We start from the raw sequence: 21740 nt of genomic DNA, 5'->3' as shown, positions 1-21740 counted from the left end.
TATGAAATAGCTATAAATCTAAAGGCTCATGAACCTGACAGTAAATTTTACAATCGCAGCCAAAAAGTTCCTCCCACATTCAAATATTTGCATGGGGACGTTTGAAGAGGTTTATCTGCCCTGGAGTCCAGAGACTGTAGCGCTATAAACCCCTAGGGAGCCATGTTATTTGATTTGTTTTTTATTAGATGCAAGGAACCACTTAGCTGACTGTGACCTACGGGGCATTTGGCTCCACATCTAAGAGGACTGCAGGTTGCAAGTCCTTTTCTGGAAAAAGAGGAGCTGTGGCAAATAGTGTCCCTGGAGACAAAAAAGGCTTGAAAAACTGTCTGAAGTTAGAGTCATTTAGAGAGGATGTCAAAACAAACAATCTTGAGTCTTCTCAGGAAGCAAAACTCTTATAGTTTTTGAAAACCTCTTAGGTGGCTTGGACCCATTTCAATGTGAAGTACTTTGAAAACTAAATCCTGCAGCAGCAATTAGTTCAGAACTCGTGTTTGTTCTGAACATTGAGGTATTGGTGAAGCTAGATTTTAAACAGACAATTGATGCGATGAAAACACTGTAGAGGAAAGGGGCAAACTAAGGCTCTTTGACGTGTTAAAGCTGACTATCCAATTCAGAAGATCTAAGGGTGATGAATGGTAAAAGCGGATGGCTGGACATTCAAATGGCCTGGCAAGTTTGGCCTATTTCTGTATATGAAATTCCACTGCAGCTATGGGTCAGGACCTCTTGGTCCTTAGGAAAGAATGTGTGACTTGGAAAAGGGCTGTTTGCATCCTCTGGCCTCCCAGCTGGGAGGAAAGAATAAGGATCAAAGAGGCTCCACGAATCTCTAAGAGGGGCATTTGGCATAGACCCGAAGGGGCATGTGAAGGGTCTGGGAGAACTTTCACTCTTTATGCATCAAGCCTGGAAGCCCCAAACAGCTTCTCCTTTCTTTGTTAATAATTTGAAATAAAAAACATGAAAAGACTGCAACTAGTCTCAGCTATTAGTGCCCCCAGCTAGCATGTAAACACATAAGATGCACAGTACAGTGAGCAGTGTGTTTACCTCACTGGCCATCTAAGCAAAGGTGGATGATACAATGATGAAACCTCTTTTAAGGCCATTGCAGCGCCTTCTTTGTGAAAATACTCTTTTGGGCTTATCTGCCAACTTCATATCAGCTTTAAACCAGCTCAATGGCCCACAGTCAAAGGAATCACAGCTTTCAGTTTTTATTAATATCTTACATCTGTTCCATGAACTGCATGAGATACATGATGTCCCCTTTTTAAGCCTCCTGACTTGGGCATTTTGCTCCATCTTCTTGTTTTGAAACCAGATGTCACCAGTAAGGTGGTAGGACCTGATGGAGAAATCACATTGTCCACTTGTATAGTAGAGCCTTGTCAATCACAAAGAAGAAGCTGCTACTTTCAGCTGTTCCCTTGTTCACAAAGGGCTGCCGCAGTGGGCAGCCCTGCATGTTTGATTTGACAGAGCTTTAATGCCGGATGCCCTTCCTGATGTAACCCCAAAGGGATTCATGTATCCCCCCTGGGATTAGACCAGGGACCTTGTGCTTGTTTTGAGAATGTGCAAACCACAAAGCCAAAGTCTTAAACAAAAGCATACCCTGCTTTTGATCTTTTTTAATGCAAAAAGAAGCTTCATTAACAAAAACATCATTTTGTATTACATGAGACCTGGAACTAGTTATTTAGACCATAAACTTGGTTACTTAGTCAAGTGTCTACTGAGTCAGGCAATACACAGGATCATTTCCTCATAGACTTCTATACAAACTGACTTATTTTTGCACCAAGAAAAGTCAGTCTCTGGAGCCCCTTGCAAAAATCAACAACACCAACATAACTAAGTATATCCCCACACAGGTGGCTATTATACTTGGTGCTGTGGGTGTGTCGGTCTCAGCTAAACTCATGTGTATGAATGTAACAGGCATGTCACAATAACAAGGGCAGGCCAAGAACAGAGCGTCTTTTGTGAGGCGAACCTGGACGATCAGCATCCTTTGTCGGGCTTCTGCCCCTACGAGAGAGCTGAATCTTCCAGACCTTCAGCACCTAGTCTACCAGCCAACCAGGGCCCAGCCTGGAGAAGCCTGTCATCACTACCACAGAGGCCTCTATTCATCCCCGCAAAGACAAAGCCAAAAGTGTACAGCAGCCATCCAAGGCATCCCAAGCATCCAGATATCCACCAGCGATATCATTTTAGGCTTTTGTGAGCCTGTGCTTTGGTTTACCCGCCGGTCTATCCCTACCATCCCTGCTCTCCTTTCCCTCCATGTCAAGGATTTATCTTCTTTGTGATGCACAGACCTGACATACGCCGCTACTTTGCATTGAAACCGGATGCCAATTAGAACTTAATGTAAGGTTTTAAATATACTTTGCACCTGTTTTAAGGTATATTCTCTCATTGGCCACATGTGAAATGACACTTTTACAATCGCTGCAGCAGTTTTGTTTTTGCAAAAGACTATTTACACTTGTGCTCTTTGTTGGCTGAGCAGGTGAAAGAACAAAAGGCAAAACAGCTTCAACCTTGTCGACGTCCCATTTGCCAAATGCTTACACTCTCTCCAAGTGTCATGCAGAAAGCTTACTTGTGTAACTAAAAAGGCAGGTGTTTAGATGACAGTGAGGCTGCACTGTAAAGAATTTACATTGCTGGCTCCCATGTCAGAGCCTTTCCGGCATGGCCCTCCTCTGGCCACACTGGGCCCCCGAACTCTTGTGGTGAAATCTCCACCTGCTGATAACATCAGCCCCCCAAACCTCCCCCTCCCCTTTTTCTCGGGCATGTGTGGCGGCCACTGATAAAAGAACGCCAGATAAGAGGAAACGCAAGCTGTGATGAGGAACACATTGCGAGCCAGGAGCACAGAAAAGAACATCAGCCCAGTGGAATGGAAAGACAAGGAGAGAGATAGAAGAAGGAGGGGGTGGAAAAAAGGAGGAAAACAGGCCTTGAAGGAGTAAGAGAAGAGAATGACAAGGAGGCAAAGTGAGAATCTGAGACTGATTAGAGGAGAACACCGGGTGGAAGAGAATAAAATGAAAGCTGTTGTGTATCCCGCAGCTAAAAGCAGAGATAAGATTACACTCTGTCACACAAAACTGAAAAATACTAAATATGAATAGTTGCAAGACTTAAAAACACACGTTAGTCCTGCAGGGAAACTGCATTAAGTCTTTAAGGTGTATTTTTGAACCAAACCCACTGCTTCTGAGATTCAGGATGCATGTGGTTTGTGGGAAAAAACAAAAACAAAAATTGAACTGCAATCAAGCTCACAGACAAGTACCTATAAATATCGAAACACTAGAAGTAGCATAAATACATAGTACTGCATCCACACAAGAAGATCGCTGTGTACAACGTTGTTGTTGTATTTCGCAAACAAGAGAGAAAGGGTGCAGTGTTCGGGGGGAGTGGTTTAGCTATAAAATAAATACATTCATAAGCTCCATCAACTGACAAACCTCCAGATCTCACAAACGGATCTTCTGCTGATTCCAGATCTGGAAAAGGGAAAACTGTGAATGTAAATAAATCTGAGCTGTTGACACAGGCAAAGAGTGGAGGAGACAGGTGCCACAATGACACCAGTAACCTCCAGGGGATGTATGCATCCCATAGCGGTGTCCCCTTTCAAGATGGACACCAGAGGGGACAAACCAGTTGGTCCATCTCCGGGGTGTGAGCACAGCAGCGGGTCACTCTGTTACAGTCAGAAACATCCGCAGCACAGGCAACGCTTCACGATCATTAGCTCGGTTCTTTCGGCACAAAATCTGATTCCCGTCCGCACTAAAAACACTTTGTGTCCTTAAGTACAACACAAATGTTCATTTGTCTCATTTTAATTATATGCTGAGAAAAAAAAAAAACTTTCTATTTTACTTTGTGTTAAATTATGCAGGACACAAGCAGCTCTGGTATGCTTAAAATCTAATCCATCATATATGCTACAAAGCAGTCTATTAGCCTGCATTTAACCCAGTACCTCCTACCCCTGGCCAGGCTGCCTCCTATTGGCTCAGATTCAACGCAAAGTGTTAATCCAACAGTTGTCTGGCTACGCTGAAAGTCACCTCTGAGTCCAGCTCTAGCACTCGCGTCAGGAATCCACAGGCTCTTTGCATACCGAGCGGCCGGATATCCTCTAGTTAAAGAGGGTCCTCTAAGCCAGGGACATGTGTTGGAAGACTGGGGAGGGTGACAAGGGGTAGGGTTGTTTTTCTGGGCCTGGTGGCAGGGACGTTCAGGCAGTGCTTAAAAGGCCTTTAGAGTGACATCAGCATCACTTTGAGCTGGCACAAATAGTGAAATGAGAGCAGTTCCATAGAAACCAATCCATTTTCCTGCTGATCCTCAGAGCTCTGCAGCGCGCCGGCTAAAAGTGCAGTTGCTCTTGCTCTCAGCCTGCGGATCTGCGCATCTGTGAAAGGCTTTTGTGTTGCTGTTGGGGCAGAACAAAGTGAGTTCAGGTTACTGCACTCCTCCCGTTATTGGCCCACATTGTCTCTAATTATTCCAGCAAACATTGACACAGCATGTGTGGTCCCACTTTTATACACCCTCCTCCTTCCCCTCCCATGCGGAACAGAGACACAAGACGGAGCGAAAAGACACTGAGAAAGAACCAAGAGAAGGAACGAGCAAAAGAAACGCACTTGCATTCACAGCTGTTTATTTTTTTATGACACAATTATATGTGTAACTGGCTTAAGATGCTTTCATGCCCGTGAAGAGGACTGTTGCGTTATCCTCACCTTTCTTCCATGCTGCCTCAACTCACAAGGATAGAAGTGCCATGCCAACTCAAGCTTTTAATACATAAGCAACCAAGACCAATCAGCGGGGGGGCAGACTGCAAAAATGATGGAGACTTCCTGGATGCAGTAACCAAAAAGCTGAAAAAAAGCCCTTCTCCACAACTTAAAGCTCAATCCCACACTCTAATTTGAATTCTGAAGCTTTCCCGTTGCCTGGGCGATTCAAACTCCAGCTTTTGCAAAACAGTAATTATGACAAATGTATGCATCAGTACCTTCCCAAATCCTCCGTCCATGAGCTTAGCTTGAGGCAGTGCTGCAGGAAAGCTGACCGAAATGGATAATGTGCAGTTGCCAACAGGAAACGGCTCAAAAACAGGCACAAGGATAAACTTGTGTTAAATCAAAACATAAAATTTAGGAAATGTCGTAACAGGCACCTTAATTTGTTATCACCCGTTATCATTTGGTGGCAACACTACTGAAAAACCTCAGTGGGGTGTAAAGCCATTATGGAGAATTCACATAAAAGCCTTTCTGAGAAATTCCCATCCAGATTTTTACTGGAAGCCCAACTGACAAAGTGACTGACTCAGCTGTCAGGAAGCACAGCATTTTAAGTTTTGCAGATGGATTCTGATTAATGTTAATGGATTCATATTTTCTGAATTTAACAACCCTCACCGCCTTTGAGACCGGATGCTTTGGTTTGAAGCTAATTAAGATTAGGACAGACAAGTGTGGCTCTTGCAAGCACAAAAGCCCTGAGTGCTCGACAGCGAGTCGAGACAACATAACTGCACATCTAATCACATCACACAAAAAGGGTTATTACTGAAGCATACATGTACCCACTCGCTACCCCTCAAAAGCACCATAAGGTAGCAGCTCCTATATTTTTGTTTATGTTGAGATTGCTGGTCATACAACATCCACCCAATGTAGTATCTTGGACTCCCGGCCTTGTCTTGGCAACATTATACGCTGTGAGCTCTGGTGTGGAAGTCTGAGCTAATAAACCCAGTCTGGCCTCATGTTGCTGTTTTTTTTCCCGCCAACACATTACTGACTGTGCACTATGACCATTCATTAGCATGTTATAGAATAGCCTTTAGATGATTGCTTTAATAAGAGCCCTCAGCTTGCCAACTTAGTTAGGTTTAAAACAAAAATAATGCCAAATGGGTCTCACCTAATCTTACTCCAGCCATCAGACTGCAACATTTCCATAATAATTTTCACATTTATGTATCTTTTATTAGGCTACAGGGCATGCTTCATAATAAAGACAATGGGAACATCTGAAAGTTTTATTTAGTTTACAACTTCTGTGAAAAAACTGAAATTATTGCATAAAGTTCCCAGCACCTAAAAAAAGTGCATTAAAAACTAATTTGGTGTCATTTGCCTTGTTTGGGGTTTTTTTGTATAAAGTGACAGTATAAAAATGACAGTGATGTTTTGTTGATCCTCTCATCCATTCCCAATGTGTCAAACTACTCCTGCAATGATGCTCAGATCACAAGCATCATTACTTTTAGATCATAAAAGTATCAGAGCTTTTTCTTATGCATAAATAATACAACCTTCAGATCCTCCTGCATTCATTATATGAGAGCTAAAAAGATGCTTCCAATATGGCGAGGCCACATTCCCTGAGATGTGTTTACTTCGAAATGCCTGTGGGATGCATGTCACCCTGGGGGTGACAATTTGACTATGTCACATGCCTGTGGGATGCAGACAGAATAGCAAAGGGCTGTATTGGCCTGTCTTTTTCTGTCATTCCCATCCTCTCCCACTCCATCTCTCCTTTCTCTTAAAACAGAATTCTGAGAATCTAGATTTCCTTGACATGTCCGAGGACACGCTGTCATTAGTGAGCCAAGTGTGTTTGAACAAAGTGCCCATACAGTGTCAGGGGAGAAGGGGGAAACAAAGCATATCTCCTTGGCCTTTTATGAAATTGCTAAAAATGGGAAGAGCAGCTTTTACAATGATGCGTGACACAAGGATGAATCTAGATAAATACAAGAGAAGTTGTGAAATAGAGAAAGCATACTGACAACAATAATGATGTCCTCCATTTTATTTTGCTTATTTAGCGAGCTGTAAGCTGTGGCATATGCTTTAAAAAAAAAAAAAAGAAAAAAAAAGGGAGAAAGTCTTGACATTTTTCCTGACAGTAATATGCAAGAACAATGAAAGGTGAACAGATGGATTGCAAGGAGAAAGATATGGACACAGCTGGCCAGGAGTAATTATCCTAACCTTTTCATAAACCTCAGGCTCATGCTGAGCCTGGGGGGTACAGGTGGTGGGGAAGGGTGGGGTCTGGAGTAATGCAGAAAAAATTTGCATGGCATAAAAAGTCGCATCTATTAGCCAAACTGATCATGACGATGTTTTAATGTATTTAATTACAGATCAGGCATCTTGTTCATCAAAATATACCTCTAGTGCAATGTTGTTGAAATAAAAACTCATTTTAAAATATCTACACTGATATTAGTGAAGAAAATCATGACTGATAGTACTGCATTATAAAAATACAGCTTTCCTCTACAGAGTTCCCATAACATTTTGTATAATATTGGCTTGGACAGAATATCTAACATGTAGTATTGGATATACCATGTAAGCCTTCCAATAATGGCTGAAAGACTTAGACAGCACTTCTTCCCCAGCGTGAGGTTCAATTGCAGTATCCACCTAACAGCAGCACTTTAGAGGCAATGGCACCTGCAAACTGACACTGAAACAGGGCCAACGCAATCTATAACTCACAGTGGTTCGCCACGCTTTCTGCCCCTCGCTCTCCCAGCAGCACAAAAGTCTCAGTGTGGATACAATTATGTGAAACTGCTGGCTATTTTGCTAATGAGGCTTTCACTGATGATGTGCTGACCACATAAGGAACATTTCCAGTGTAACTGAGCATTTTAACTGCTGGAACACCAGTAAAACAACAGGTTAGAATGAAAAGCAGAACACCATATGTCTTTGGGTTAGAGAATATTTTAAAAATCAGTTTCTGGGAGGAAAAAAAAAAAAAAAAATCAGAAATGAACTGCCATTTGTAGCAATAAAGGAAAGCTTTGATACAAATTCAGTTTTTTCCACCCTCCATGTAAGTATATTAGCAATTTGCTGCAATAGCCTTGAGCTGCAGCATTACAGCCTTCATTGCCAAAAATGCTGAAGCCTCTTTTTTTCTAACCAGCAACAAAGGCTTTGTGCTGCAGTCCTGACTTGTGAAACCGACCCCAGGATGGAGGAATTAAAAGGCTGGACTTCAAATGAAACAAAGTGCAGCTGTTTAGTACTAATTTAACTTCAAAGGGAACATGCACTCGCAAAACAAGGACGAGGAAAAGATAACTTCAATCGGAGGCATGCAAATAACCTCTGGCATACTGAATCAACAACAGCAAATTACTGTTGTGCGCTGTCAACAACGGAGATACTCTCCAGCAGCGTGTGCTCCGCAACTGTCATGAGAGCTGTCAATGAGTTATCAGCCTGATTATCATGGGGGCATTTTGAAGGGATCTGTAGTCATGCACATTAGAAGAGAAGTACACGCTATCTCACACATGTAAACACAAGACCTGTATAAACTTTACAAAGAACAAAGTCAACTCTGTTTCACCTGTTGTATACTTTAGAAACGCCCCGTGCATGTACCCATCCACTGAAATCACACTAAATCCATTTCCTGTTCCTTTTTCCCCCCACTGGGATTCATCCAGCAGCAGTGTCAGAGGGTGACCCAACACCTTCACCTGCAAGGTGCTCAGGCTTCAGTCAAACACTCAAAGTATTTTTCTCACCGTGCTTGTGCAAGGGAACACCTCCATCTTTATTTGTATGGGAGCGGATTTAGCTCGGGGGCCTGCAATTGCATCATCACTCGGTTTTGTGGCGACACATATCAGGCCCGGCATTAGTCAGAGAGGCCTTTGAAGAGTTTGGCCCAGCCCTCGCTCGCTCTCTTCCTCTCTCCGCCTCCCCTCCACCCCCACCTCCGCACTGCCTTTGATGTTAGCACGCGGTGCTGCGCCGAGCATCGTGGCCTCCCAGGCCTCCCTGCCTCGCCTGATCCTATCTGCTCAGGCGGCACATTCATGTGGTTTACACCCGCAGCATGACTCCCGGCAGCTATTCACCCAGCCCCGCAGGCCCCTCCCTGATCAGCCCTGTTCAGGGTCCAAGGGCTGGACAGAGCTGCTGCGTGGCCTGAGCTGCCGGCAGGGATCGAAGAGAAGAAGCAGAGGCCCTAGGCTGTACCAAGGAGCTTTTATTGGCATAGTTTGTCAGTGAAGATTCTACATTTGCAGATTCATAAAATGGAAAAAATTCACCTGACCCTTTGGGATTTCAGGAGATAAATCTGTTTTACGTTGGCAAAGAATTTACTCTTACAACTACAGAAAAAGTGATTCATCTTAAATGAAAATGAGTTTTCCTGGGGATAGTCCTTCAGCAAACATTACAGGCAACATATAGCAGAAAACCCTGTGTCCCCAATACCTTCAGAATCCCCATGAAACAGGGACAATATAAAAATAGAGTCAATTTTTCACTTCAGAATCCAAGGCGCATGTTTAGCAACAGGAAAAGGAGGAGGTGGGAAAATGCAGTGATATATTCATTGCAGAGCCAAGAGACATGCAGTGCTGTGCCAGAAAAAAAAATTACACAGATAACCCAGCTTGTTCACATCTGACCAAGCGAGACCAATCCATCATACCTCTGACCTCATTGTGTTACAGCCTGCATCGTCCTCATTACTGGAACAACTACCTGCAGACACAAAAGGAGCCTCACAGTGGTCTACGATGGGAGGGTATAGATGAACATAATGAGGTCAGAGCTTCCACCTGAAATGGATTTATCCCCATATGGCACCCCTGTACATTACCTTTGGGGGGAATTTCTCATATACAGGCTGTCAGGGGGAGCATTCACAACATTAATATGGTGCAAAAACCGAGGTTGATCTGACACGCAAAACATGTTTCTGCTTCACTGAACCATACAGAAATTAAAATCGAGCAGAGTTAGTTCAGCTAGGCCACAAAGTCGAGCTTAACTGCAACTCTGTCAGAGCAGCTGATCTCAGTGTCAGCTTGTATAAGCTGAACAGTCAGCTGATATCCTTCTATACACCCGGTGGGTAAATGTCACATAAGGTGCATTTATTTGCTTCATTCTGTCTGTTTGTTTTGCTTTGCATCTGCAAGCTACATTGCAACCCACATGCACCCCAGCACCTCCTTTTAATGCCTTAAGCAGGTTCATATCTGTCGCCTTTGACATCTGCTCCGCCACCCTATGCGTTCCCTGTATGCTCTGTCCTCCCATAAATGGAGTCATGTTGGTAAATATAAATGTCTGCAAATTGAAATAACAATCTCCTTTAGACTATAGAGGTCCTGACAGAACTATGGATCACAAAAGGGCAGGATCTTCACATATTAATAGCACCATTGTGTGCAAGTGTTTTTGTTCTTACACATGAGGCTCGTCATTATATAATGATGTACACAAAAGAAAGAACTTTGAACCCGGTGTTCTTGAACTTGGATGAGTCGGAAAGATCTGAGATAAGACTTCTCCTTTCATGAAAGACAAACAAGACGAGTGAGGGAACAATGACAGTAAATATACTTAGGAAGGATGAAAAGAAGACGGAGTGCAGGGCTAAGAGTGAAACTCTTTGCACAGCTACCTTCACTGGCAAAAAAAAAAAAAAAAAAAAAAAGTACAACAAAAGGGGCGAGTGGCATTGTGGCCTTCCACAGTTAGTCAGCACATTCCTTGCCGACAACAAAGCATGCCTCTGCCTGGATGAGCTACTGTGAGCATTGTCATTTCATAACCCTCGACCCTTTAGCCTTTGTTTTGGAGACCCTCTGTGTCAGTAGATAAAAATGTGGGCAGAGAGGATGAACTGGGCCTTTCAGCACCATTTCATCAAAGACCAGGCTAACACGCCAGGGGTTATTCAGAAAGTGAAAACTCTACTCAGGACTTCTCTTCATCTTTAACTTGTCACAAATGTGGGGTTGAAAAACCCTCACTTAAGACAGGCAGCATCAAAGAAAAATCATAACCTTGGGGGAAATATGAATAAATATTTCCTCATCACTCAACTGCAATACAGAGGACATATGCAAGAATTTCATACAAGTGAGCTCAGACATGCAATCTATTGATTGCATGTCTGAGCTCATGTCAGGAGAGGACTGACTCGGGTGAACAAAGTTACTCTGGAAGAGGATGGATGCTGGAGAGGAGGCAGCCGCAAGCATCACGCTGACTGCTAATCTCTCTTGGAGTTGAACATCAAAGATAAGCTCAGCCATTCAGCCCAGTGGAAACTAACATAGCTACTGGGGCCACCAGTACCAACATGCACTTGTTCCAGGTGGAGCTGTGCATTCGGTGGAAATGTGAGGCTCGGAGAGGCAAGCGCAGGAAGATAAGACAGAGCAACAGAGCCAGCGGCAGGTGAGAAAAACAACAGTTGAGGGTTGGAGAAGCAGCATTTCTGAGTTGAAAGAAGTTTGGACAAGTACTACGTGATCAAAACAGGAAGTCAGGCATTTCAAGATTGACAGACATCTCAATATTGACTAAAAGTAATCATTACCATTTGGCACACACTTCTTTGAAATTACTATTATTGGATCTGACAGAAATGTTTTGCTATATCAAGCAATAGGGAAGTAAATATGTCAGATGTTAGCAGGTTGGTGTCCTCAGAAGTGCAACTTGTTTAATATAACTGGGGGGGGGGGGGGGGGGGGGACATGGAAATCTATCATTTGAGCTGTTTTTCAGCCAAATTTAAAGACATTAGACGATAAAGGAATTTTTAGTTATGTTTTGACTTTAGGGAAGTAAATGCAACCCTGAGATTTATTTCAAGAATGAACTGACTTTCTGTATCCTAATCATCAGGCTGCCACTGGAGCAAGGATAAGTGGGACACAGAGGTGGGGAACGGTCTGAAACTAAGATCCAGGGGCAGCGCAATTCAATATCAGCCCAGTTCACCTGAGCTTCAACTCGAAGTCAGCGGATGCATCAAAAAGACCAGCGCAAAGGTGTGGGATGAGTTTGTGCATATAAGAGGGGGGTGTTAAGCAAGAGAAAGAGAAAAACAGTTTAGTCTGTTCTATTCCAAAAAGGGGAGAAACGCAGCCTCAAATTACTTTGGCTGGGACATGAAAGTGAAACAGGGTGGCGGTTAAGAGACGATAGCACTTAAAATACAGCTGCGACCGCCAAGCCAATAAATGGAAAAAAGTAGGGAGCAGCACTTTTAACCTTTTAAACCAGCATTTGTGTACTGCTACTGTTGCTTTGGCGCTGGGAGTGGCCCGGTCCCTGGCACCTACCGTCTGGGACCGGCCCATTATGGCCTCTTGGGGTTTCCAGGCTGTGGCGAGAAAGCGCGCTGGATTCCTTAAACCACTAAAGCTCTCATTATAGTCTAAATGCAGCGCGACACAACTCCTGCCAGCTCCAAGGTAGGAGCTCCAGTATTTAAGCTCATCGTTGTCTTCGTTGAAACCACCACTTTACCCCTGCACAAGACAAAAAACAAACCCCCCCCCCAAAACTGCCACCTTGAAAGAAGTCGCAGTGTTCATATGCATGGAGATGAAGCCCAAAGGCAAATGGGGTTCTGGGTGCTTCTGGACATGGAATTCAGGGGATGCTCTGTGTCCCCTCTGAGAGAAAGCAGGCAAGAGCCACGTTATTCCCTCTGGTTCTGGCCGATGACACTATGAGTTCCATCTGGTCCCCTGCATGCCCCTGCCACGTCCCTGCCTCAGCTCTTCACTCACATGCTGACAGCACGGGCCCGCTGGAAATCAGAGGCAGATGTGAACTCATGCAGTGCATCGAAGCTCATCTCGCTACAGGAAAGATGATTTGGCGTTTGAGAGACAATAAAGAGTGATGAGCAGCAGATGGCGTTTCCCTTCGTATTAAATCCATTCTAATCAGAAATGCCGTGCGAGTGCTGTCAACAGCGATCAGAATGAAAACAGCACAGCGATGAGAAGCCTAACTGAGTGTTTAGGCTTCTGAAATCAAACTATCGGTAAATGCAGAAGCAGGATCTGCTGCCAGTGTGAGAAACGCACCTACTTGAATCAACCAGGGAATGATTTGGTTGTGCCGTCAATGCCCTGCATTAAAGGTTTAACCGAAGTCTGAGCTGCCGCTAACCCGTGGAAAAGTACAGCAAGACTGCAAAACAAGAAATCGAATATTCAGTAGTTCAATCGCAGGTGATCCAAATTGGGCTTTCCCCCATTTAATTAATTGCTCATTTTCCTTCATTATAGTAGCCTATAAGGCAAGTATTTTCATCTGGGACAATAGGTGAAAACCATTAACTACCTGTGCTCTGGTTGCCTAGAACCCAAGTTGAGTTGATGCTGTAAATACACTCTTAAAGTTGTCACGCCTGTTGACACACACACACACACACACACACACACACACAGATTTAAGGAGACATTGATTACTTTGCTATTATGGAGCTGAACTGTAGCAATTAGGGAGCTGCCTTGGGAAGCCTGGGGTTTGGCACTGTGGCCAGATATGCGTCATCATGCCTCCCCCCCTTTTAGAAGAGCGCAAGAAGCAAATTAACTTAATTTATTATTTTTGGCCCCAGGAGCGTGTGCCACTGTTTTCTGCACTCTTCAGTCAGATCAGCGGGGGTGTTAGCTTTAGGGAATTAGCAAAACGAGAGTCCGGAGCGTACGAGTGGTGATCGCGGTTGGGTCTTTGCTCAAGAGTGTTGCCAAGGCCCCCCCACTTTTCCCCGGAATCTGAACCCATACCTGCTGAGGTCTGACCGCTATTATACACACACAATTAAGGTAGCGCAAACCCCTCAGGGTTCTGATCAAACAGAGGACCAGAGGGCTCCACAAACCTCAGGAAGACTTAAGCGAGCTTCTTATTCGCTGAACTCGAAAGCCTTGAAAGTGGACAAGTGCAACGGCTGCCGACATCACCAGAGACAAGAACCTAAATATTTGAGTTTAACCCAATTCCAGTGTAAAACAACACCACAGAAATTTCCCAACACATTCCTGCAATGTTATTTTACAAGTATAGAATTCAAAAGTAGGAAATTGGATACTAGTTTTAAATTATACTCCTCACGATGTATGATTGTCATTCATTGTCAGTTTCAACTTACATAAATCTTTGGTAAAATAGGAAATTCAAGACGTGCTCGGGCCGGACAAACTGCCCCTCATTATAGCCTGACAAAATATAAGCTGTCTCTAAGTGGTCAGAGGCCATGTTAGCAAAGAAAGCAAACCTAAATAGATGTGGTTTTCAATGTAAAGCTGAGGTCCGACAATTCTGTGTGGTTACCGAGTGGCGCCAAATGGCCATCACTGTGTATAAACAGGGCCCATTTGTGTGCTGAGTATCCCTGCCTTTGATCTCCACATATCGTGTTTATTTCAAAATAAGAGCCTATGTTTTTTTTAGGGGGGGGAAGCAAAAATGTGCACTCAAAAGATGCTGCAGAGTAGCTGACTACACTGTTGCAGAGAAGTGAGGGATGGCTGCAGGGTGCTACTAGCTGTCTGGCTGACTGGAGAGCATGACGGCAATGCAACAACACAACTGAGGCTGAACCTGATTAAGCCTCAGATCCACCACGACCTGTCCTATACCCTGCAAAAACAAATGGTCAGGAATGATTATTGCTGTGGCTTCCGGGTTACTGATGAGCTCACTGACACCCATATTGAAATGATGTCTCTGATCACAATGCAACTGCTGACAAACTTTATGCACATTGCCTTCATATGGGGGCATTTGCTGCACTCTGGCTTTTACAAACATCTCCCAGTTACTGCATCAAGCTTCAAAGAGAGGACACAGGCCATTCAAAAACTGCTTTACATTTGAGTGGCTTTGAATCGCCCACAAAGAGCTGTGCACCCCCTGATCCAGGACATGTTAGAGGTTAGGAAATATAACATTAAACATCAAAGCTTTTGCACATAACCAGAACCCAAACTCTTAAAAACAGTGTCCAAGCACATTAGGCAAGAATAATAAAACATCAAATACATCCTTCTGGCACTTAAGAGAAGCTTCATATTTTAGCGACTCCCACACAGAGTTGGTCCAAGCATAGCCAGCTCCAGCCAAGTGCACTTGTCATGTCTGAGGCCAGGAAATTAAAGATGGAACCGGGATGCTTCTTCCACGACTACTACGCACTCTATTCTTATTTATTTGTGTTTCCGGAGCCTTGAAATAGTTACAAGTGAGCCTTATCCAAAAACGTGCCACTACAAATGTAGTGGTGACGGCTGCACCACGGCGGGACGTGGGGTTATTTTACACGTTGGTCCGGTCAATAAAAGCAGACCTATTCCACTATTAAAACTTGCTTTGGGTGGTTTTAAAGCTAATATAAAAACGCGGCTCAGCTCTGACACGGACAAAGTGCTAAATACGCACAAATAGTGGCTTCGTAGTGTTTTAATAGTGGCCCTTGCGAAATGCGTAACGCCTGCTCGCTACGAGTTTGCAAACTTTGTGGAGGCGGTGGTAGGGTTGTAGCTATTTAAGAAAACTGCTCCGAAATGCGTGTGTTTCAGAGTGAGAGCGACTGAATGTAAGGCGCGTTCAAGTGAGCTCCAGACATCAACAAAATAACTTGCAAGAGCATGTTTTCCCTGTGAATGAATTCCACAAGATAGGAGCCATCTTGTGACCGCATATGCTTGCAAGCTTCGTTACCATCCTCACACACACTGCCCGCACACACACACACACCATGTACAACTCTTGTCAGCACCCCTAAGTCCCAGCGGAAAAAGTTTCTAGGAGGGCAGCTTGGTTAAATTACAGCCCGGGTCCCGGTAGCGTTGCTCGGGACCGCCGCTTGTCATCCCCCCCAGTAAGAAAAAGGACACTTTGCACGTACTTGAACGATCTCCCCCTCCGCGCTGATAGTGGCTCCTGCTTTGGAGAACCGTCCTTGCAAGCCAGTCGTGTAAGTAGTATAATCTCCATTGGGACTGGACTCGAACAGAACCACTTCCACAAAGGCTGTATCCTTGGCGAAGACGGTACCAAGAGAAGCGGCGACCACCAAGATCACCAAGACCACCGAGTCGGGCACACGATCTGAGCCTCTCCTTGGTAAAATCATCATCTTGCCGGCTGGATCTGCGCCGATCGGGACATAATTTCACACGGATGAATTAATCGGGTGAAAATAATCGAAATCAGGTCTGTGCGCTGTGCGGGCGATGCGTCAAGAGTCAAAATTGTGCAATAAAAAACTGAGCCTTGGCTGAAGCGTGTTTATTTCACCACTGCGAGCCTTGTCAATTACATTGCCTGCAAACGCTGCCTCTCTCCCTTGCTCTCTCGCTCCCTCCCTCTCTCTCCCTCTTTTTTCTCACCCTCCTCCTCCTCCTCTACAAAGCGGATCTCCTTTGATCTCTAAACACGTGATTTTTTTTTTTTTTAGTTTTTTCTTTCTCTCTCCCAAAAGGGCTCTATCCCCACCCACCACTCGTTCTGACCCTCTCCTTTGCACTCCCCTTTCCGAAGTGCCAGCACTCTGTTAAGGAGGCACCATTGACTTCACTGCGCACTGAAAGAGGCACTTGTTGTTGTTTCAGGTTAAATTTCAAAGTTATTTGAGTCACTCGAGTTAAATACGAATTACAGTCCGTATATTTATTCCCATTAGCATTCCGTGGCTGCCCGGTGGCGTTTTTCTTAGTTCGGAGTCCTCGGTTAAATCAGTTTTCAGCCGTCGTGCCACCTTAAAACAAACACTACCCTCTTCAGGACGCTTCGTGATTTAACAGGGCTAATTTTCCAATTATGTTCAAATGCGCTTACCTTACAGGTAACAGTGTTTGTTAATAAGAAGTAGTTTCTCAGTATGACGCCCAAAGTAAGTCTGCCATCACTTTTTAGCTTCAGATCAATCAAATATAAGGAAATTTGAATAAAAATATACATAGTATTTTATGAAGTACCTATATGGAAGCTAGCTTGATATAGCTATCTATCCAAACCTTTCATGAACAGCTCATCTCATTGCAGCTCACTTGAACTCATTTAACTGTGCACCAGTCTTAAAAGTGGTGGTTTTTGTATTTTGACTTTTGTAAAAAAGCTACAGTAGTGATTCAGCCTTTATGATACATTGTGCATTTATTAAGAAAGGTCGGTTTTGTAACCTAATCTTTAAAATGTGTCCACTGCACTTCTCTTTTATACAAACTGTTGCTGTTATTTACTGCAGAAGAATTATTACTCAGTCACTCTCTGGAATAAAGGGTCTATTGTGAAATTTCCCTGCAGCCCAGCTCCTGGGGAACATCTTCAGCCTGCTGCCTTTTCTTTCACTGCCCGTGAGGCTTCATTATGTGTCTGAGAATAAGAATCTTTTTATTCTTAGAAGGGAAAAAAAAAAACATAATTTGAATCTTTGTGCAATTGAACAATTCATGAAAAGCACTCATGGTACCATGCAAGTGATGATGGTACTGTGCGTGCATTGTTCTGTCTTTAATGTAGGCTGCGAGAAAAAATATAGTCTAGTAAAGCTCCCTCATATTTGAAGCAGAAAGCTAGCCCATTTTTTTTCTCCTCTCAAAATATTAAAGAACAATAATGAAAAAAGACTGATTCTGCTCTGGAGAGACTAGTCTGCAGTAGTTTCACCACACTGGCCTCTTGCAGAAAATGTAAGAGCTCTGCACAGTGATTAATATCCCAAAAAGCGTAGAAAACAAGGTTTCATCTTGCTGTCAGCTGTGTGGCAGTGTGATTATGAAAACCAACTGTGAGGACTTTTCAGGTCAAGAATGCAGTCGCCTGTGGAAGAAAGAAAGGAAAGCGTGATGGTCAACATGTGTTTGGACTCAAAAAAAAAAAAAGAAAGGAGGGGAGAGGAGGGTGTGGGGGTGGCAATTCAAAGCCAAGACTTAAGAAGTTCTTCAGCGCCTTCAGCATGACAATAATTTACAGATCAGATTGGACACCCCTCAGTTTTATGAATCCTGATCCACACCACATGTGCCGTATTTGCCTTGTGACACTCTCCTTTTTCTCTCACTCTTAAACAGAAATGAAACTCGGGCACATTTGACCGAATAAATACATAACTGATGGGAATTTGAAAGCACTGCCTGCAGGCATAATGATCAAAATTAAATTAGATTTACCTTATCAGCTTACTAAAGGACCACAAAATGCATTAGGAGAAGAGTTACAGTGATCCAATTACTCACTAAAGGGCTTATTCCTCTTTTATTGCAAGTCTGCCCTCTGCTGGATGCTGTAAGATTTCAATCCACAGCAACTTTTTAATGCTTAAACTCCATTTTTAGTTTCCTGTCATTTAGATTTTATCTTCCAGAATATTTAAAGGATATACGGTCGATAGTCTGAATTTGTTAAATTGATTATTGCTTCAGCGGTATGCGGAAAAATTGTCACATTTCGGAGATTCGGCAGCAGCTGCGGATCCTCTCCTGACGCTCCGGTCTATCTGCACCAGTGTCTAAACTCGGGCCACCCTGAGAAGAATCAGCTGTCTGCTTGTTTAGGCTGAGTGAGTGCTGAGGATGAGAACGGCTCTGAGTAGTGATGGCTGGCTCAGCTCTGTGCATTACTGTCCCATCTCTCTCTGTGAGCTATTCAGTTGGGGGATTTCTGTGGGATCCTTCGGCTGATTTAAGATGTTTCATGTGAAATTACAAAGCCACACAGCACTTTCCTCTCTTGTCTTTTCAAACACTCTTTATCTTCTCCTCTTCTGACTCTGTGGTGTAAACAAAACTGAAGCTGAAGAAAGTGTTTTGACTGTAATTAACATTTTAAGGATTTGATGCTTTGGGGGGGAGGGCTGGTGATTTTTGAACTGTAAGTCCACCTCATTTGGGGGTTTTGGAAATGCTTGCAGCATTGTCAGACTAAATATTTACTCTGTTGATCATAAATATAAATAAATAATGATTGATTTTCTCCATTTATTTTGCATTCTTTTGATGCTGCCCAATTTTACACAACGCAGATGTGCATTTTTTGGGATAAATGTCAGTGTCATACACATAATGTAATTCATGAAGACTGTATTTTTTTATATCAACACCGATGCAAAAGAACAACTGTTGTTTATTTTGTACAGCTTAGTTTTCCCATCCACTCCCCCCCTGCAAGCATGCCATTGTTGATAAGAATTTGGCTTTAATTGACTTGGCTGGATAAATAAATAAATATGAAATACACAAGAGCACGGGTTACTAATAATACCCAAAGGGAACATTTGTGCACATGCACCAGGCTTCCAGCCTCTGTGAATTGTCCCTTTGTTGGTACAGTGCTGACGTTATGTTTTAATGAAGAAAGGAGATGATGAGGAGGGGGAGCATTTACATTCATGGATCCCAGAAGAGTGCATCGCTGCAGCGTATTATTACACAAAGCAATTAGGGGGCCCCACTGCCCCCCAGATTATGATTTCCCCAGTACGAGGATGACTACTGACTCCAACAGGCTCGCAGTATGCTGCATGTTTGCAATGACGTCACTGAACAAACCACAGTGGGAAACTCTCATGAAACGATCTGCAACGAATTATAAGTTGAGGGGACAGTTGGGGAAAAATACCAGCACCGAGGGTGGGATGATGGAGACTCCTTTGAGTCCTTTGAAAACATTATTTATGGACTGCTTGCCAAAACAAATGAGGTTTCATGATGAAGTTAAAGTGGCAATATGGAAATAATGCAACAATGCCAAGAGGTCCTTCTTTGGGGATCATGACACATATGCTCAGGCCCCTCACTAATACGATTTAAACATAGACTGTACATAAAAGACAGACAATCGCCAGCCGCCATCTTGGTGTTTTGAGTGAGGATTAGGTCTGAGTAGCCCCAACATAAGAAAATGCTGCTTTTCTTCATCTTCTTTTTTTTTTTTTTTAAGTCCAATAAGGACTACATTTCACAAAAAACATTATTCTGTGTTAAAACACATTTTAAGTTGAGCAACTGACACCATAAAGAAAATACTGATTTCATACAACCAGTAACACGTAAGGTCATTTTCTTGTAGACTTACAGTCTGACTTTTATTGTGAAACCAGAGGATAAAAGGTAATAAGAGCTATGTGGAAAGGTGGCTCGCCTTCTGTAGGCTAATCTCTGTCTTTGGTGATACATGGGCAGCCTAATTCTCAAAATGCCACGGAGACACTGAGGATTCACTGGAGATTTACACCAATTTATTTCACGAGGCAGAGGCTTTTGTGTGTCTTTCCAGAGGTAGTGTAGGTGCCGGAACAGCTAACAAAAAAGGACAAGAAAGGACTGTATTTTGTTGAAAATAGTCTCTTAGATTACAACAAATATTATGTACTCACTGGGGTCGATTTCTTCTCAGGCCTTAAGATGCTTTACATGGTTACTAGTGAGGTTTTGAGTGCAATCTCTGGGTACTCCTGTCTGAAGTTTGTCTATGTTACTATTTTAAATAACACAACGAACACAAATTAGAGACTATGCCTGAAATTATTTCCTATTTACAAAATAGTGAGAAAAACTTGAGTCGCTTTGAAGTAACTGTTGTTGTGATTTGGCGCTATATAAATAAAATTGAAATTAAATTGAAATTAAACTCATCCACTACCAATTTATCCAATTACAAGACTATACATTCACTGGTCACTTTATTAGGTCCACCTTGCTAATACCAGGTTGGACCCACCTTTGCTTCCAGAACTGGCTCAATTATTCATAGATTTAACCAGTTTGCTCAGAAATTTTAATGCACATCGGTATGGTAGAATCAGGAAATTGGCCCAAATCTCAGCCCATACCTCACTCAAGGGAACACAGATCACCTGCCTTCCACCTTCTGATGCTCAGTTTGAAAGACAGCAGGTTGTTTTGACCGTGTCTAAACAAAGAGTTGCTGCTGAAGTTGAGAAGATGTACCCTAAAAAACTTTATCCACTATACAGTGCCCTCATAATGTGAAAAAGTAAGGGCTACTATGCCATAATGTAACAATAAATGCAGAAACAAACATTCAGACTGTCCTAAATTTCAATTAACTGCTTAATATTAAGTAAACTACTGAGTTGCTATTACTACCATTACTGTACTACGTGTGTGCTTAAAGAGGTTAAGTGTTTACAATTCAAAGGATAACTTAATCTAACTAAAGTTGTGAGTAGTTTTGGTCAGACAGTAACAGTCAGCTTGTGGACAAACGACAGCATCAATCACATATTTTTTTAAAGGGGTTCTCCAGTTTTCAAACAGGTCATAACTAAATATTACAGACTTTGAAGTCCTAATTATTCAGAGGGATGGACTCATTCCTGACCGGGCCGCCTCCTTGGATTTGGCTGCAGGGTGAAAGTCGACTTTGAAGTGCAGACTAGACCAGAGGAGGTATTTCAATAGGCCACTAGTTCAATGGAGGGGTAAAGTTGCAGCCGTAAGGGTGGAGGGAGAAAATGAGAGAGGAAAAGGGGAGAGGGAGAAAAAGAGAGGAGGGCTGTAGTCTTTTGAAATGAGGCACCTGTACATTTGAGGCTTGCAAGAACAGGTATGTTCCCAGGGGTTAGGGGCTTTGGAGAATTCAAAGTAATTTCAGTCAGCTTCAATGCTCATAATCTGTTCTGAGACATGGGGGATAGAGAGGATATAATGGTGATACACTCACACAGGTGGGAACATGTTCTTAAAGGACTACTGGAGGGATGGAAGGAATCTCTCTCATATGTATACACACACATGCAAATGCCCACACACAGCAGCAAGCAGAGTGCTTATTCAGGCATGGAAATGTCTATTCTACTGATTGGAGTGTGAGCAATGTAGGAAA

At 43.2% G+C, this 21740-nt stretch overlaps 1 protein-coding gene across 2 annotated transcripts in view; it reads right to left on the bottom strand.

Moving 5' to 3' along the window:
* Positions 1–16342, bottom strand: part of znrf3 (zinc and ring finger 3) — a 67283-nt gene extending 50941 nt beyond the window's left edge. The window contains exon 1 of one of the 2 annotated variants that reach the window (XM_085295315.1): positions 15799–16342. In XM_085295315.1, coding sequence (XP_085151441.1) covers positions 15799–16029 — 231 coding nt within the window. In that variant the 5' untranslated portion in view covers positions 16030–16342. The remainder of the gene's footprint in view (positions 1–15798) is intronic. The other variant, XM_085295314.1, reaches the window with a different exon arrangement.
* Between the last annotated feature and the right edge of the window lie 5398 nt (positions 16343–21740).

Source organism: Mchenga conophoros, linkage group LG12 (assembly GCF_057382185.1).
Source record: "Mchenga conophoros isolate Kocher_MC1m ecotype Shallow Benthic linkage group LG12, M_conophoros_male_GT1.1, whole genome shotgun sequence".
NCBI lineage: Eukaryota > Metazoa > Chordata > Actinopteri > Cichliformes > Cichlidae > Mchenga > Mchenga conophoros.
Note: the sequence above shows the minus strand (reverse complement) of the source record. Positions and strands in the feature narration are given on the sequence as shown.